General features: G+C 44.4%; 1 protein-coding gene across 2 annotated transcripts; it reads left to right on the top strand.

Moving 5' to 3' along the window:
- The first annotated feature begins 453 nt into the window (after nucleotides 1–453).
- LOC109902420 (zinc finger RNA-binding protein) lies at nucleotides 454–19121 on the top strand. Of its 2 annotated transcripts, none has more exons than XM_020498750.2 (19): nucleotides 454–614; nucleotides 5365–5623; nucleotides 5802–5916; nucleotides 6179–6397; nucleotides 6578–6882; nucleotides 7559–7744; nucleotides 7975–8194; nucleotides 8348–8502; nucleotides 8597–8716; nucleotides 10587–10768; nucleotides 11537–11663; nucleotides 11831–12039; nucleotides 12936–13107; nucleotides 14290–14464; nucleotides 15896–15984; nucleotides 16206–16301; nucleotides 16421–16532; nucleotides 16844–16941; nucleotides 17244–19121. In XM_020498750.2, exons 1-19 carry the CDS (start codon nucleotides 562–564, stop codon nucleotides 17421–17423), a joined length of 3072 nt encoding a protein of 1023 aa, XP_020354339.1. In that variant the 5' UTR covers nucleotides 454–561; the 3' UTR covers nucleotides 17424–19121. The 2 variants fall into 2 exon arrangements, with proteins under 2 accessions (XP_020354339.1, XP_020354338.1); XM_020498749.2 differs by having other exon boundaries at nucleotides 494–614; nucleotides 11828–12039.
- Nucleotides 19122–19383: the final 262 nt, after the last annotated feature.

Here is a 19383-nt window from a genome sequence, read left to right as displayed (position 1 = left end):
ATAGATGTCTATAACTAACCCAAGATAGTTAATCTCTCTCGTTTACAGTGTGAGCAAATGAAGCATAGTGGGCAGAACAAGCAAGGAGGTGGGCAAAGCCAAGCACGAGCTAGCGAGATCGTATTGGCTCGTGGTAGCATATATTTTCATATTTCCGGTAGGGAACGCCTACTCTTTAGTGCGCGTGTGCACAAACTCGGTCAGCCTTGCATTCATTCTAAGCAACGCGACTTTGGCAAAGCGTGAAGTTTATAAAACTTTACTGTGTTCGTAACATATTCTAGTTTTGGGAACATATATATATTTTTTGATCCGATGTTTCATCAATGATAACATTTGCAGAATGTCTGCCCAGTTTCACCTAGCTCCATCATCTCCCACTACTAGACCTCCTCTCACTACCACATTTGGCGGTGAAAAAACATTGGACGGATGCTTCAGTTTTATAGCCCCTGTGACGTCTATGTGGTTAAATATCCAAGCGTGCGCGCGAATGGTACCTGACGGACACGTGACAGATAGCGGATCCCGTCTGGTGGTCCGGTTACAGTAGATGCCAAGATGGCTGCAAGCAATTATTATGGGTTCACTCATGGTGCCGGTCCGCAGTACAGGTAATTACATAGCTTCTGGCTATGGGTAGCATGCACTCATCCCGAGTCGCCGCCCGGTCTTGTTGCGACGAGTATGCCTCCAAACGCCTCATTGCCGGTGCGATATTGCTATCTCGAGGCCTTGGGAGTGCAATGGATATGCTAGCCAGATTAGTTAGCTAGCTAACGTTACTGTTAGGCATCAAAGCAGGTTCCATTCTTGCCTGGCTAGGGAGAGCTTCGCACTCGGAATGTAATGAAACCTCAAACTCTCAATCGTTTAGCAAAGATGATTAACTAGCGTACTGTACCTAGCTTGATATCTGTGTAGTAAAATGGCTAGCTAGTTAGCTTTTTTCCCTAGCGGTAGGGACATACGAATTAGTTAAATTGAGGTCCAGAGGTGTATTATCATTATATTATTATCATTAGTCCAAACAGTTGCGTTTTGCAACGAAAACTGAAGTTTCTATTATTGGACAAATTCAGATAGTCTTCCCCCCCCCCCCCCCCCCCCCCGTGTCGTTCCGTTTAAGAAACGTTTTGCAACAAAATCGGCGTAATGAATATGCCCCTGGTCAGCTTCAAACTGGCAGTCACATTTTGGGCGAATATGCTAAATTTTTAGGCGGTTCAGTTGCAGATAGAGATCCTATGAATAGAGCCGACATGATTCATTGTTATAAATGTAGAGGGTTGTTTTGTTCTAACATATTTATATAACTAGAGGACTCCTGATCTCTCCAGGAGTGAGAAGTATAATTGTTTGTCTTAATTTGTTGTCTAGTACTGTCTTTTTGCTAGTGCTGCCCTTCTTCCCAGTAGCCACTTGGTGTGTGAACTGTTGACTGCTCATAACTTGCAGATTGTTGACACATCGACCTTGATTAAGGGGCAGGGCAATTTGTGATTGTTGTGGTCCGAAACAAAAATGGCTCCACTGAGTTATTTGAGGAAGGAAAGAGCGGAAGGCTCCACACCTCTCTCACTTGAGTATCTCACCTAGTTATTTTCAAATGTCATTTTAGCAACCGTATGTGTGTTCTATCCCAGTCTGCTCCTCTACATGTAGGCTTTACAGACGCTCCCCAACCGTTGGCTGCAACCCTTCTAATTTAGTGTACCCTGCTCAGCCTATGCTGCCCTTCAGTCCCTAGACTTTTTGGCCCTGACAGAAACATGAGTCACCCCAGAGAACACTGCTACTCCAGCTGCTCTACATCTGACTACATTTTATCCCGTACTCCGAGAGCATCTGGTTGCCGCGGTGGTGGCACAGGGCTGATCATTTTTCCTAAGTGCCGATTTTCTATTTTCTCCTCCCTCACTCACCTGTCCATCTCCTCATTTGAATTTCATACTGTCACTTGTCCACTCAAGCTTAACATTGTCATCTATTGCCCAACAGGTGCCCTTAGAGTGTTCCTTAATGAGCTTGACACCTTGATAAGCTAATTTCTAGATGGCTCACCACTCTTCGTAATGGGCGACTTCAACCTCCCGACGTCTGCCTTCAATGCATTTCTTTCCAACTTTCTCTTTCCCCTCCTTGCCGCTTTTGACCTCACCCTTTCCCAATCCCCTCCCACTCACAGGTCAGGCAATACACTTGACCTCATCTTTTCTAGGAGGCTGCTCACCTGCTAATCTCACTTTAAACCCCATCCAGGTCTCTGATCACTGTTTCCTTTTCTGTCTCCCTCTCTTCCAACCATAGCCACGCAGCCCCTACCGAGATGGTCATACGCCATCGCAATCTTCGCTTTCTCTCTCCCACTACTCTCTCCTCTTCCATCCTATCATCTCTCCCTTCTGCTAAATCCTTCTCCCTCCTCAGCTTCAAACTAGCAGTCACATTTTGGGCGAATATTTTGCAGCCAACGGTTGAGGAGCGTCTGTAAAGCCTACATGTAGAGGAGCAGACTGGGATAGAACACACAGTTGCCTCTTCGACCCTACTATCCTCCCTTTCTACATCCTATGACTCGCACTGTCCCCTTTCCTCCTGGCCGGCTTGGCCCTCCCCTCTTGCTCTGTAGCTGAGCGACTCATTGCGAGCTCACAGAACAGGACTGCGGGCAGCAGAGTGAAAATGAAGGAAACTAAACTTCCAGAGGACCTATCATCCTTTCACTCCCTCCTCTCTACCTTCCCTTCCTCTCTATCTGCTGCTAAAGCCACTTTCTACCATTATACATTTCAAGCTTCTTGCTCTAACCCTAGGCAACTCTTTTCCACCAGTCTCTGACCAACTCTGTCGCTATATCTCTCAGAATGATCTTCTTGGCCTTAACCAGTGAGGCTTCAAGACGGGTCACTCAACCAAGACTTCTCTGTGTCAAGGAGGCTTTCCGCACTGCCAAAGCTGACACACTCTCCCCTGTTAGCATATAAACGCACAAGACATGGAAGAATGTGTTGAATTGCATGAAATTAGCTTTAAAACGGCCCTTAAAATCTCTGCCTCAATGTGTAGAATTGTGGGAAATTTGCTTTAAAACTACAATCTTCTCTCTTCTCTCCGCCAACAAGAGGGGTGTGAACAGTTTGGGGTCGCATGGGTTGGGAGGTGGGGGTTACTACGCTGATAAATTACATTATCCATCCAGACCTTTGCCACCTAGGAAATTTGTGACCGGGCCTTCTCAAATAGTACTTCAGTACCCCTGTCCTAGATCTGTCCACTGCCACACCATGAACCATCAGATCATCCTCTCTACCCTCTCAGGGCTCTGCACACTCTTGGATTGCGTTTTACCTGGCAGGCCGCTCCTACCTGGTGACGTGGAGAGGATCTGTGTCTGCACCACTCAGTACTGGTGTTCCCCAGGGCTCGGTTCTAGGCCCTCTCCTCTTCTTGCTATACACCAAGTTACTCAGCTCTGTCATATCATCGCATGGTCTCTCCTATCATTGCTATAATCCAGGCACTTCTCCTCTACCGTCCAAACTACTGTAACTCTCTGTTGGCTGGGCTTCCTGCTTGTGCCACCAACTTATCCAGAATGCTGCAGCCTCTCTTGAACTAGCACTCACACTTGACTAATTTCCCTCGTAGCCATGACTTTTCTGAATAATGTACTTACTATAACTGTGATACGTGTTTGTCCCACCTAGCTACAGTATCTTAAGATGAATGCACTAACTGTAAGTCGCTCTGGATAAGAGCGTCTGCTAAATGATTAAAATGTAAACATTCCAAAATTCGTCCTGCTTAACTAGCATCCGGTCAAGCTTTTTTGGGGAGGAGCTGCCCCTTGAAAAATGACAAGTTTGTTAGCTAGCTTCTTGCTAACTTTACTTGCTAAATAAATAATTGTTGCCTAATATCAGTGTCTGTGTACTGTCATTATAATATCCAGAGAGAGTCATGTCAAGTGAACCTGGCAGCCGTGACAATGAATAATATTAGTTTTGGCTTTAATGTTCCATGTGGCTCAGTTGGTAGAGCATGCCGCTTGCAATGTCATGGTTGTGGGCTCGATTCCCACAAGGACCAGTAATTAGAAAAACATTTTATGAAATGAATGCACTCACAACTGCAAGTCGCTCTGGATAAGAACGTCTGCTAAATGACTAAGATGTCAAATGTATTATCAGCCAACCAGATCAGTAACCCTTGCATTCCAGAGGGTGGATCCTTTGCTGCTTCAAACTCAAACTGCAACCTAGAAATATGTTGCCAACCTATTTTACAGTCAGAATACTTAGTTTTTAACCGTCACCACCATACATTAACACTATTCCTAGATGTTTACATGGCAGCCTAGAGGTACTAGTTGCCAGCTCATTCTGCATCTGCTGTAGGCCTCTTATTGATTTGAGTGACAGCTTTCAGTCTCAGTTGATGCCTCTGAACTAGTGGTGCAGCAGTGGCTGATGTTGATTACAGTAATAATGTATAATTATTTTTGTGCATAAATCGGGATCATTACATATGCTACCTGACTGTCGATGTCATTGCACTCTACTTTTATAGAAACATTGCTTTCTTTGGTCAAGTTCCTTTGCATTGTCTGCCTTGTGTGTAGTTGTGTACCAGTACACTACAGTGTGAGGAACAGCCTAAACATTTTTGCAGCTTTAATTTGGGTGCTTATTCTCCACATAATCCATTACATTTGTCCTTTTCCTACATGAAACAAAGCTGGGTTATTCCAGACAAAATGCTGACAGATGATTTTTAGAACACCTGTGTTGGGAATGCTGTCTGTTAGCATCACAATCCATGCTAATGATAAGGCTGTTGCTTTGTTTGCAAGGTCATCCTTTTGGCATTGCATATTCTGCAGGAAATTGATTTCATGTAGAGTGTCGTAGTCTGCGCAGTATTTTCTGTATTGTAGGTGATGAGTTCTTTCAGGACTCATCCTTGAGTAATTGTTTAACTTAAACTGGTGTCTCAGTAAATAGGGGGCTCAACAAATCAGGGCAGCGTGTGCTGTAGGTAAATGCATCAAGCATGATCCTATTTAATAGATGGCCTGTCTCTAGACAGCCACAGTTGATGCTGTTTGTAAATGTTATCTTTTGATTGAAGATGCTAGCTTCGAACTCTTCTACAAGTTTTTAAATCCACATTATGAAATGTTCATGTTCGGTAGGCAACAGTGTTTGACGAGAAAAATATGTTGACTACAGGAAATAGCCTAGTTGTACAGTACTCAGACTACACACTTACCATTTAGAGATGGGCTTGACAGAGCATTTTCTGTTTACAATGTGCCTCATTCTTCACTCCAACTTCTCCATCTTGTCTCTGTCACCACAGCGTTCAGCCTCCACCGGCCTTTGCCCACCCCACCACAGCCAGCTACAGTGTTCAGCCGGCTCCTGCCGTGGCCCATGCAGTGACCGCCTCCTATGCCCCTGCCCCTGCACAAGCAGCCAGGCCCGTGGCCTCTGCCCCCTACCTGGCGGCCTACCAGACCCACCCTGCCCCCCCAGATTATGGCTATCGGCAGCCGGACCCTACGCCCCAACCTACCACCACCCCACAGGCGTACCAGCTACCGGTATACACCGAAACGGTCAGTTCCATTTCCTTTCTTTAGCATCCCGTTGCGTGCTGTCGTCGTGTTTTATTTATTTGCTATTGTATATAAATGCAAGTACCTGGGGAGAGTTTTAGAATGTTCAAGTCACAATCTGTTTTGCATACACTTTTTTTTTGCTATGCATGTTTTACTCTGTAAAACAACCTTTCAGGATAACTACAGTTACGGACGCCCACCTGCAGTCACTAGTTATGAGACTAAGCAGTACTACCAGACAAGTATAGCTCCAGCCCAGCGGACACCAACAGAAGCTTACTACCAGACAGGTGAGTCATTGCCAACCTCATTCCCATGCGTAATCCCACACAGACAATCATAACACTGCAATGCAAGAGCCACCGATTCATTTGAAAGGTTCTCTCTGAATGTGACAATACATCTTTTTATACACTATTCATGAGAACATACTATTGTGCAAAAGAACTTGGCTGCTGGTATACTGCAAAAGCCTGTGTATTGAATGTTGTGTAACTGGAGCCAAGCCTGTTTAACAACACTGTGATGATGATTTATTTTTCTTCCCTGTAGGTGTGAAGAGTGGCTACAGTCCAGTCAGCACGGTGTACAGCCAGCCCCCTCCACCACAGAGGCAGGTCACAGCTTTAAAGCCTCTGGCCCCCGCTAGCTCAGTGTCCACCAGCTATAACATCTACCCAGTGTCCACCAGTGTTCAGCAGCCTCCAACTCCCATCTCGTCTTACACCCCTTGCTCCTCCTTCAACTCCACAGCTGCCACCTCCTACTCGGGTAAGAGAGAGAGCTTCTTCCCACACTCCCAGAGCTCCACATTTAGCGCCAGGATCAACCCTTGTGAAATTCAAGCAAGCACAGCTTGCATATTTGTCACAGCATGTGTTTTTACTGTGTGACCCCCCCCCCCCCCCCCCCCCCTTCTGCCCCGTCTCAACTCTCCATCTCTCACCTTAGGCATCAGCTACTCTACTTATGACTCGAGTGGCTACACTTCCACCCCCTCCTACTACCAACCTGCACAATTGCCTGCTCCCCAGCCGCCACCCCAGCAGCCCCAGCCGTCCATGCAGCTGCCTCACAAGCAGCTCACCAGCTCTTCCTGGAGCAACGCGGGCAGCAACATGGTGACCGCTCCCACAGTCAACGCCTACAAGAAGCCCATGTTCCACCAGAACAGGCTGCAGAAGCCCAAAGGGCCACCCAAGCAGCCCCAGCTGCACTACTGTGACATCTGCAAGATCAGCTGTGCTGGCCCGCAGGTAGTGGTGAACTGTCTGGGTGATGCGTTATGAGAGGGACAGGTCATTTGTTGGCAACGGATGTAACGACTACAGAGTCAACTGAATGTACAGTATTTTAACATCAATCAAATGTATTTATAAATCCCTTTTTACATCAGCCGATGTCACAAAGTGCCATACAGAAACCCAGCCTAAAACCCCAAACAGCAAGCAATGTAGATGTAGAAGCACGGTGGGTAGGAAAAACTCCCTAGAAAGGCTGGAACCTAGGAAAAACCCTGAAAGGGAACCAGGGTCTGAGGGGTGGCCAGTCCTCTTCTGGCTGTGCCGGGTGGAGATTATAACAGAACATGACCAAGATATTCAAACGTTCATAGATGACCAGCAGGGTCAAATAATATTAATCACAGTGGTTGTAGAGGGTGCAACAGGTCAGCACCTCAGGAGTACATGTCAGTTCAGAGTTAGAGACAGCAGGTGCGGTAGAGAGAGCGAGTCGAAAAACAGCAGGTCCGGGACAAGGTAGCACGTCTGGTGAACAGGTCAGGGTTCCATAGCCGCAGGCAGAACAGTTAAACATGTAATGTGCCTAAGATGAGACATACTGTAGAAACCCAGGGTTGACATTCAATGTTTTTTGCAGGTTTGTTTTTCTAGGGATGTTGAATTAACTGTTGAATGGATTTCTCTGCAGACGTACCGGGAACACCTCGAGGGCCAGAAGCACAAGAAGAAGGAGGCTGCTCTGAAATCTGGCAGCGCGGTGGGGAGCAACGGGCCCCGGGGGATTCAGACCCAGCTGCGCTGTGAACTATGTGACGTTGCCTGCACTGGCGTAGACGCGTACGCTGCCCATATCCGAGGGGCCAAGCACCAGAAGGTAGCACAGCTGCACTGACAGGAAGATAAACATCAGGCAGCTAGCTAGCTAATTGAAGCCCTGTTTAGCTAGCTAATTGAAGCACTGTTTAGCTAGTTAATTTGTCTAGATCAGCTCTGTGATAGTTGTAAATGTTGGTGTTTCGTTAGTGTACCACTTTTAATAAGGTATTTATGTGATATCCCAGCTCACAATGGTTTGTGTTATTTCTCTCCCTTAACCCGGTATAGGTGGTGAAGCTCCACACCAAACTAGGAAAACCTATACCGTCAACTGAACCCATTTTAGTGAACAATGCTCCGATTATCTCAACGTCGACCGCTGGGAAGACGACCCCTATTGTCGTCACGTCAACTGCCCCTGTAGCGCCACCCAAACCGGTGGTCGTAAACGCAGTCAAGGCCACAGCACCTGTGAAGAAGCAAATCACACCCAAAATAACCCTTCTTGGTAAATCTTCCCAAGAAATCTGTGTTTAGTAGTTGTGACTATGATATCTGTGCTGACAGATTGAACCAATGATGGATAATTGAAGCAGTAATTCTGGACTCAAACTACACTTCTAAGTTGCACCGTACTAATATTTGGCCTTCCTCTTGACAGCCAACAAGCTGGCCACCCCTCCATCAGCCAAGGTGGATGAGGACAAGCAGTTAGCAACCGCTTCTAAGAGCGAGACCACGAGTGACGATGAGGACGGGGAAGGAGTGGGGGGGCAGGGGGACGTCCAGCCTGTGGGACATGACTATGTGGAGGAGGTAGGAGTTGTTTTTCTTGATTCACTAATAATTTGTAAAATATGCAAAGGTTATGGTATGTTCTAATGCAAGTTTCCATTTTGATGATGGGAAGGTGCGTAATGATGATGGGAAGGTGATTCGCTTCCACTGTAAACTCTGTGAATGCAGTTTCAATGACCCCAACGCTAAAGACATGCACCTAAAGGGACGCAGGCACCGGCTGCAGTACAAGGTCAGAAAGTGCATCATATAGCGAAACATTTGTGCAAGGTGTTTCTAGAGCTAACCGCTACGTACTACAATGTACTTATTGTACTGGCAAAATGAATTGACTGTAACGTAAGCATTGAACACTTTGACCTGTTGTACAAGTGTATGTCAAGTCACAGCAAAACTATCACCACTAGATGGCAGACTTTGTTTAGGCAGGATGTAGAAATTGCTTGCAATGTCCTGTAGCCCCCTTGTCATTTGGTCATCAGTTGACTTATGTAATTTACATCAAATTATAATTGATTTGCATGACGGCTATATGCATACTTCTCAGTTTGAGAGCCTACTACTCACTAGGTGTTGTGTGTGAATGTACAGTACCAGTCAAGTTTGGGCACCTACTCATTCAAGGTTTTTTTCTTTATTTTTTACATTGTAGAATAATACTGAAGACATCAAAACTATGAAACAACACATGGAATCATGTAGTAACCAAAAAAGGGTTAAACAAATGTTTTATATTTGAGATTCTTCAAATAGCCACCCTTTGGCTTGATGACAGCTTTGCACACATGGCATTCTCTCAACCAGCTTCACCTGGAATGCTTTTCCAACAGTCTTAAAGGAGTTCCCACATATGCTGAGCGCATGTTGGCTGCTTTTCCTTTACTCTGCTGTCTGACTCATACCAAACCATCTCAATTTGGTTGAGGTCAGGGGATTGTGGAGGCCAGGTCATCTGATGCAGCACTCCATCATTCTCCTTCTTGGTCGAATAGCCCTAACACAGTTTGGTGGCCTGTTGAAAAACAAATGATAGTCCCACTCAGCGCAAACCAGATGGGATGGCGTATTGCTGCAGAATGCTTTGGTAGCCATGCTGGTTAAGTGTGCCTTGAATTCTAAGTAAATCACAGACAGTGTCACCAGCAAAGTACCCCCACAACATAACACCACCACCTCCATGCTTTACGGTGGGAAACGCATGCGGAGATCATCCGTTCACCCACACCATGTCTCACAAAGACACGGTGGATGGAACCAGAAATCTCCAATTTGGACTTCAGACCAAAGTACAGATTTCCACCGGTCTGATGTCCATTACTTGTGTTTCTTGGCCCAAGCAAGTCTTCTTCTTATTGGTGTCCTTTAGTGGTTTCTTTGCAGCAATTTGACCATGAAGGCCTGATCTACGTAGTCTCTGAGCAATTGATGTTGAGATGTCTGTTACTTGAAGCATTTATTTGGGCTGCAATTTGAGGCTGGTAACGCTAATGAACTTGTCCGCTGCAGCAGAGGTAACTGGGTCTTCCATTCCTGTGGCGGTCCTCATGACAGTTTCATCATAGCGCTTGGTTTTTGCGATTGTACTTGAAGAAACTTTCAAAATTCTTGACATTTTCCATATTGACTGACCATGTCTTAAAGTAATAATGGGCTGTCATTTCTCTTTGCTTATTTGAGCTGTTCTTGCCATAATATGGACTTAGCCCTATTTGGTAAAAGACCATCTTCTGTATACCCCCCTACCTTGTCACAACGCAACTTATTGGCTCAAGTGCATTAAGAAGGAAAGAAATTTCACAAATGAACTTTTAAGAAGGCTTAACTGTTAATTGAAATGAATTCCAAGAGTGTGCAAAGCTGTCATCAAGACAAAGGGTGGCTACTTTGAAGAATCTCAATTCAAAAAATATTTTGATTTGTTTAACACTACATGATTCCATATGTGTTATTTAATTGTTTTTGTCTTCACTATAATTCTATAATTTAGAAAATTGTAAAAATAAAGAAAAACCCTGTAATGAGTAGGTGTCCAAATTGTTGACTGCTACTGTATGAATGACAGCTCTTGACATTGTTACTATCCCTTCATTCCCCTCCTGTAGAAGAAGGTGAACCCAGAGCTGCCGGTGGAGATCAAGCCCAGTAACCGGGCCAGGAAACTGCAGGAGGGCAAACTTAGGAAACAGAAACAGAAGGCTGTGCTGAAGAGACAGAGGGATGATGAGCAGCGCTGGCACTTGGAGATGAGGTCAGAGCCAGACAGCAGCTGGCACACAGAGATGAGGTGAGAGCCAGACCGCAGCTGGCACACAGGGATGATGTCAGAGCCAGACAGCAGCTGGCACACAGAGATGAGGTCAGAGCCCTTGCTTAGGCATAGATCTAGGATCAAGCTTACTCGCCCCAAAAATCCTTGTGTCATCCATTTGGGGTTAAACAGATAGTGAGAGGTTTTGGCAATTAAGCCTTTTTCTACTTACCCAAAGTGAGATGGATACCATTTTTTTCTCTCTGCATGCAGTTTGAAGGGAGTTGCTAACTAGCATGTACAGCTGTACCTGTAGACTTCCAGTCATTGACATACTTGTAGCTATACTTATAGACTTAGTCATTAGACTTAGTCATTGCGCTAATGCTCGTTAGCAATGGCTTGCGAAACTACCTTTAACTGCCTTTTAAACTGCACGCAGAGATAGTTTTTTATTTTATCGATGAGTTCAACTGAAAAAGGGCTTAATTGCCAAAATCTTTTAAGGTCTGAGCAGTGCTTAGGGGCAACTTCTCCCTATAGTTATTCTTTCTTAGAGATGATTTCAGAGGAAGGCAGAGCAGGGGAACCCTGCTGCTGAGTCCACTACCCATATAGTTCTGAAACCCAACATCTTAAGTGCTGAAAACTCTTGAATCCCCCTGCATAATCTGGCCAAATACCTTTCAACAGTCTCAAAGATGTCTTATAACTCCTGATCAGCATCAGACTGGTAACTCAGCAGAAAAATCTACCCAGTCTGAATATTTAATAATCCTGTGCTGTATTTGTCTCCTCTGCCAGGCGCTATGAGGAGGACATGTACTGGAGGAGGATGGAGGAGGATCAGCTATACTGGGGGGAGCAGAGATGCAGGATGCCCCCCCCTCCACTCATGAGCCGGCCTGGCATGCCAGTGCCACCCCTACTGGTGAGAATCAATGATTCAATCAATGTTCGGTCTACGTGAACTTGATCACTTGAGGGAAAACTGGTGCAACCAGGATTGATGTATTTAGCTTTTCAGTTAGTTTCCAGATGTGTTTCGTTGTAGAGAGAAACAGGTTCTATTCAGCTCTTCTCTTTTCCCCTTAGCAGCCCGTGCGTCGGCCGGACTCCCCAGACGACCGCCACATCATGGCCAAACACTCCACCGTCTACCCTGTGGAGGAGGAGCTGCAGGCGGTGCAGAGGATTGTGTCCCACTCTGAGCGAGCCCTCAAACTGGTGTCTGACTCCCTGCTGGAGAAAGAGCCCCCCGCTGTTGCTCCTAAGACTGATACAGAGGCTGATGCTGGCGAGAAAGGGTAAGAGCTGTATGGGTCTGTACTAGTGCACACCTTTCTATTGGAATGTTCTGTAATGCTGTTCCCTCCTGGTGTGGGCCATCGGCATGTAGTAGGGTTGGGGGGGACCTTTCAGGAGTGCATCGTCTATCGACGATGTTTGACAGCCATCGTGATGTCACACAAACATTTTTTTATATTTGAGTTTGTCTGCTCCTCCGGAGTCTGTGAGCACACTGCAGGACAACATGCCAAAAGGCCCATTTCCTATTTGCCATAGCCCCCCCCCCCCCCCCCCACACTCCGTCTGATGATCATGGGCCTTTTGCAGTGGGCACTCCGTTATCTGGCTTATTGTTTTTAAAATCTTGTGAGTTGTTGGCATAAGCATAATGGCCTACCATCAAATGAATCTATAGGTCTAGCGGTGTTCCATCTCAATTTTGTTTGTGAATATCCTACATGAAAACATAATATAGTAATAATGAGAGGGAGAACAAACCATTGCAAGTTGAACCAATCAAATAGGAAGTTTAAACAAACCTGGTACTTTTCTGCTTTACTTGACTAAAGTTTGGGCAAAATCAACTTCGCCGTCAGAAAATCCCCCCTTGCAATTCGTTTTTAAAAGGTAGGCTAATATGAATCATAGCCCTACCAATTTGAAAATCATGCAGCCTAGACTAGATAAAAAATAACTAGGTCTAACACTGTTTATGCCTAGCAATGTTTCTTTCATATTGCTTTCTTCCTGCCAATTGACTCCTCTTTGAGCAACGCGTAGACGATACAAATGTATATCAACGATGTTTGGACAGGACAATGTATCATTCCTGACATCGCTCAACCTTAGCATGTAGCCTGATGTGTATTTTTGTTTACCCATCCCTGCTTGACCTCTGATCCCTGGTGTGTAGACCTGACACTCAGGCGGCCCGTATGCTGAAGGGGGTGATGAGGGTTGGAATTCTGGCCAAGGGCCTGCTGCTCCACGGGGACAGGAACGTGGAGCTCATCCTGCTGGCTGCCAAGAAGCCCACCCTCTCTCTACTGAAAGACATCGCTGAGCAGTTGCCCAAAGAACTGACGGTAAGATAATTCTCATCTTCCCTTAAGTGGAATCATATCTTTTGGGATCCACTGTGTATGAGATGGTGTAGTTTTTCTACATGCTGTTGGATTATACACCAGAAAATAACACGTCAACTGTTATAAGGAACAGTTGGGGACTTTTCCCGATCATCTTTGATGCTATATTTGGTCAAAAGAGGAAGTCTGATTTTCATAATCAAATGACAAACCACAGCTCTTGACTTCATGTCATGAAGTTGTCATCAGGGCTGCACCAACACTAGAAAAGGAATTTACTGTAAGGTAACACTATCATTAATGATTCAAGGAGAGCGGTTTCCCCTCTGTCTGTATTGCAGAGCTCAGTTCCTAAACCTGCAATCCTCTGAACAGTGAAACGTGTATTTGCATCTGTGGTGCCTGAGACGCCAAGATTAGTGCTGATGGGACACAATACCAGTCTGTGCCTTACCAGTGGTCACAACATTTAGCCTACAGATGGGCATCAAGACTATTCAAGAAGAAACAGTCAAGGAAAGGACCTATACCAAAAAGACTTGCGTTCAAATGGTATTTGTTTTCTTTCAAATGCTTTAGCCTGATTTACGTTATGAGCTTGTCTGGCGCAATGGAATCGTCAACAAAAATGATTGCTGGATTTTCACATCTGGCACTCCAGCAGGTTCAGTTAATGTCCAAAGTATTTGAAAGAAACCAAATACTATTTGAACCCAGGTCTTATAAAAAAAATATATGCATATTAGACTGTGGTGTGTGTCGCATTTCCTTCCTCTGAAGTTCTGGTATAATAGTGTTTTTCATCAGAAGTGCTTTTGACTGATCTTTAGTACCACTGCCTGGTTATGAGTCATGACACCTGTACCCTACAGAGACTGGGGCTATATTTAAACATGTACTCCCCTAAGGTTACATGAAGCCCCCCCCCTCCCCAAAGAAAAAAACTGTTAATAGAATTACTGTCTCTTAAGCATTTGTCCACTTCCACAAGATTATATAAATGGGCATTTCTTTAAAGTTAAATGCAGCTATTGAGAAATTATTTGAATATCTAGCGCCAAATACATAGTTAAGATTAATCCAGTGCCCCATCAAACGACACCCCCCCCCCCCCCCCCCCCCCCAGTCCAAAAAGATACCCCCTCTGTAGTGAGTAATCCAAAGTGTCCTTTTAACCGGCAGACATTTTCTGAAGATCAGTATGAGGTACAGGCTCACCCTGAGGAAGCCAACATCGTGATTTTTTCGAGCAAGGAGCCAAAAATGCAGGTCACCATCTCTCTAACTTCGCCGCTGATGAGGGAGGACCCTGCCCCTGAGAAGGAGGAAAAGGCAGGAGACAAAGCGGCTGAGAAAGGTTAGAGAAGCCAAGCTTTCAGTCCAATAAATGCACTGTGTCTTCCAAAGCTCAAACTCAAAAGAAAAAATAAATAAATAAATATGGGACTTTTAACCAAGCCCATAGACTTTCATCCAAATGTGGTAGATATCGTAGAATAACACTTTTGTTTCTCCCCTCCCGGCCCTCGAAGGTATGAAGTGAATTGACTCGCCCATTCATTTGTCTCTTGTTTTAATTTATCCATTATTTCCAGTACCAGTAGTCCCTCTGTTTTCCACTTTACTTTGTCCGATATGGAAATCTAAAGCAGGGCTCTCCGACCTTTCTATGCCATTTGTATGTGTGTGTGTGTCTATGGACACATGCTCAGGGGAAACCAAGAAAAACAATGGAAGTGATGAACTATACAAAGATAATGCCCAGGGATGAGTGTGCTTCCATTAACATGACATGCAGGAATAATTGTATCACTTTTTATATCAATTGAAATGTAATTTTGTTACTAATAATCTCCATCTAGGCTAATGTCAATTTATCATCTTATCAATAATTAGTCAATAGTTGCTAATGGGGTTTTAAGAGGTGCCATGAAACCTCTCTCATCCCTGTTAACTGAAACGGCATCATCAAAGTATTGATTGACAAGGTGTTGGAGTGTCATTCTATCCCCACACAATGGTCTCTATTGAAGTTGGGACGAGATTGTTGAATTGATTAGTCTGCTATACAGTTAAACCCCTGTCGCATTGCGGCCTACTCGTAGAACCATTGTGAGATGCAAAACACTCCCTCATCTATGTGAGCTGATCTCCCCTTTTTTCTATCACTGTAAAGACCCGTACTTGGAAAAGGTTTCAAAATTTATATTTCCCATTGCTTAAGTTGTTGTTTGGGTTTGTTGATCAGTTTGTCCGCCTGTATCAGCAGACCTTGGCAAAACATACAGTATGTACATGCATTCCCCCCTGTAACAGAGGCGCTAACATCTATGACTCTTGCCACATGGAACATGGAAAGCCCCATTGTGCTACTGTAGCTTATCTTGTGAAATTACAGCTCTAAATGACTAAGGAGTTACCATTTGACATTCCATATGTCTATTCACTTCAATATGTCTATTGATAAATAGCATGATATGGCAATGGATGCATTAACAAGTCCCACATCAAAATTCCTTGAGTTCCCAAATCGAATGCATTATTGGCACATTTTCTTACCATGGAAGGGATTAGTGGTAAAGTAGTTGAATTACCCTGTTTGTCATATTTTGTTACTCAACACATCCAATGCAATCACTTAATATTTCCTCCCGACTTTCATTATCTCTCTTATTACCCATAACTCATGAGAAACTGGGTGAAACAGTACTGTAGGTGGGTCTGATGGACACAGTCATACGAGTGAGAGCAGTAATCAATGAGCCAGTGTGTTCCTCTCCTACTGTAGGGGTGCCTGAGAAAGACCCTCCTGACGTTCTGAACCAAAGGAAGTGCCTGGAGTACCTAGCTGCTCTGAGACATGCCAAGTGGTTCCAGGTAAAGAGAACATGTACAATGGCAAACCTGTTCACTCCTAAGTATCCCGAGTCCCAGATCGTGACTAAGACAGCAATGGAGTTGTCAAGACCGCACAAACAGATCTGGGACTAACGCCTAAGTACTGAGTCCCAGAATCTTCATAAACATGGTCCATAAACAGGGCCTAGGTAAAACAGTGCACTGTAACAGGTGTGTGTGTGTGTGTGTGGTATCTACAGGCTCGTGCCAACGGTCTTCAGTCCTGTGTGATCATCATTCGACTGTTACGTGATCTGTGCCAGCGAGTGCCGACCTGGGGCAAGATGCCAGCCTGGGTGAGGATGTTCTGTCTGTGTTCAGCTTCTTTTTTAATTTAATTTTTATTTTTACGAAGCTAATTGACGTTAGTTCTTAATTGTGTCTTATGTGGTATGTGTGAACTCCCTGTGTTCAGGCTATGGAGCTGCTGGTAGAGAAGGCCATCAGCAGTGCCACAGGGCCCCTCAGCCCAGGGGAAGCTATGCGTAGGGTCCTGGAGTGTATCGCCACGGGCATCCTACTGCCAGGTGAGGGAGTTTGACAGTATTATTTGTTAGTATTAGTTAGCCAGGGTGCGCTCACTCCACATTTACTGCAGTTGTTTTGACCTGGACCCTCTTTGTTCTCTAATGCATATTACAGGTCATTCAGGGGAAACTTGCATTTTGAACTGTACAGCGTGCTTTGTCAGCGGTATACATAGCTAGCAATGTTACTTTACATTCTTGAAGCAGAAGTTGTTCAGAGCGGTGGTATGTAAGCAGTGAGTGGAACAATATAAATAATGTAGCAGTAGTCTATATATAGCAGTTTGAGTGATTTGTGTTCCTTCTCTCAGACGGTCCTGGGCTGCTGGACCCCTGTGAGAAAGCCCAAACCGATGCTCTGGGGAGCATGACCAAGCAAGCCCGGGAAGACATTACTGCCAGCGCGCAGGTACTGTCACTACCACACTCTCACCATGTGATTGGGCATAATCAACAGTAACTTTTGGAAGTCTACCACCTTAGACTGGGAAACGGGGCGGCATACAGAAGATGTTGAATACAGATTTCTGTAAAGAAATCATTGCTAAACTATATGGGTACAGATCCACCTAACTTAACCCCTTAGTTATAAGTAAGTGCTAGCTCTGGTTACACTCCATTCGTGTTTGATTTTCACCCATTGATATGTGTGAGAACGGAATGTGTTTGAAGTCCACTGATCCACTTCTCCTCGCATTTCTCTGGTTCCAGCATGCTCTGCGACTGCTGGCGTTCCGTCAGATCCACAAGGTTCTGGGGATGGACTCCCTGCCGGCATCCAAGGCCAGCGCTCGGAACCGCAAGCGCAGACGGGATGGGAGCGAGACGGGAGAAGGAGAGGGGGAGGGAAAGAAAGACAAGAAGGAGGATGCAGAAGAGGTGGATGCTTGATCTCTCCCAGAGCAGTGTTAGCCTGGGCGCCCGCCTGGTTCTGCTTCTAATGTTGGCATAAGAATGATAGGGGAGTAATGCAGAAACGGACTGGCACCCAGGCTAGAGCAGGTTAGTAGTCTATACTGGCAGAATGTCACAGCCTTTACGTTTATTTTTATTCTCAAAATCTATATGAATATAACTGACTTAGTCGTAACATTTCTGCCTCCCCTAGAGGGAGGAGAGAACGGGAGGGGAAAGGTAAAGATTATTTACTATAATTCTCTCCCATGCATTCTGTACTGTAACATACTGTAGATGTACTTCAAATCGTGCTGGAAATTGACTTTAACGTCACTGACTGACATTAAGGAGCTAATGACTGATAGCCTGATCCCAGATCTGCATGTGCTTCAGTCAAAGTCCTCTTCATGTATTTATGGCATGAAAACGATTGTCAGAGGAGTCAATGATCGTCAGGAGTTTGCTAAAGCACAAACTGATCTGGAACCAGGCTAAATGATTGAATCATTCCATTTCCAGAATATTTGCCCACTCAGCTACTGAAGCCCTCCCATTTTCAGTACCTGTACGAACCACTGTTACTTACCATTGTCTTCTATGTACTGTAAGTACTCTTACATGGATACCTACATTGTAACAAAGCTCTTTTAGCTTTTCCCCTGCTTTTCTTATTGAAGACTAGCTTTAATCCTATACTGCACAGGCTAGTTCAAGTGTTTTATTATATACCGAAGACTGCAGGAGTTTCTCATCTAGGTGCATGAATTGAGATGAGTTCTGTAGATGAGGATGGGTTTTGCTGATGGGTCCGGGGTGAAGCCCTGTTATTCAGGAGGTTTTAAATACAAAGACATGGGTCAATTAAAGTATGTTTTAAGAATGTACAGTTCATTGTGCCTAAATTGCAGGCAATGACACATTTCAAATTCGAAAGCTGTAATGTAAAGAAAAACACTTTGAAAACATTGCTCTTTGAAAAGCACTCCGTATAGTCTATAAAGAGGCCTACACATTTGTCAGGACACCTGAAAGAAAAAAACATCTATGTACAAGTTGTTTGTGCCACAAAACACTTAAGGGAATCACTGGGTAATAGAAAATGTTTTGTCTAAGAGGAGTTGACTGATAGCTCATACAGTATGTTGCACAGTCTAGGTCTAGCATGCTGAGGGAATGAAGCACTTATAAAATGACTGATATTATATGCAGCCATATATTTATCGTGTAAACTTGCCTATTAACAATCTGTCTTTTGTGTTACTGGGGGAAAATGTCTTGAGCGAGAACTAAAGTATGGATATCTACTGAAATAATCCAGGGATAATAGTCTTTAGACTTTCTTCCTTGTGCCTGCATTGTTTTGTCTAGGAAATGTCATATCTGTGGACTGAAGGTTCTAAAGGGGGAAACATTTTTTAACTGGATCATGCAACATTTTGAAGATCTTATTCACATCCTGTATCTTTGTGCATTAAGGTTTTGTAAGAAGCAGATTGTGCTTTTCATTGATTTTATTTACAGAGAGCATCTGCGCAGCACCGTTTTAACTTTTGTTATCTTTGGAGGATGTTGCAATTGAATTTGTATTGTTGAAAGGAGAGTTAACGTTAATGTAATATTTTAATTTCTTTGTAGTGGCGCCTTATACCAAGGATGAATATTAAAGACTTAACCCATGGTCTACTTTTCTGATTATGTGAATATTTTTGTTGTTGACAGAACTTGCATTCCACACCTTGTAAAATGTTTTTCCATTCATATTGCCACTGAAAAAATGGTCAGGGCTTCCACAAAGTAGAAATTGTATCCTATCACACCCCTCTGGTATATTGACTATAAAGGGTGCAGCAATCAGATGAGATGGGCTAAAGTGGGTAATGATTTGCCTGGAACACTGAAGTTGAATTCCGTATGGCAGAAATGAGTGTTTGAATCAGGAAAGTTCTCTCAACCT

Source organism: Oncorhynchus kisutch, linkage group LG13 (assembly GCF_002021735.2).
Source record: "Oncorhynchus kisutch isolate 150728-3 linkage group LG13, Okis_V2, whole genome shotgun sequence".
Lineage (NCBI taxonomy): Eukaryota > Metazoa > Chordata > Actinopteri > Salmoniformes > Salmonidae > Oncorhynchus > Oncorhynchus kisutch.
The sequence above is the reverse complement of the archived record's forward strand: the minus strand, read 5'-3'. Positions and strand labels throughout refer to the sequence as shown.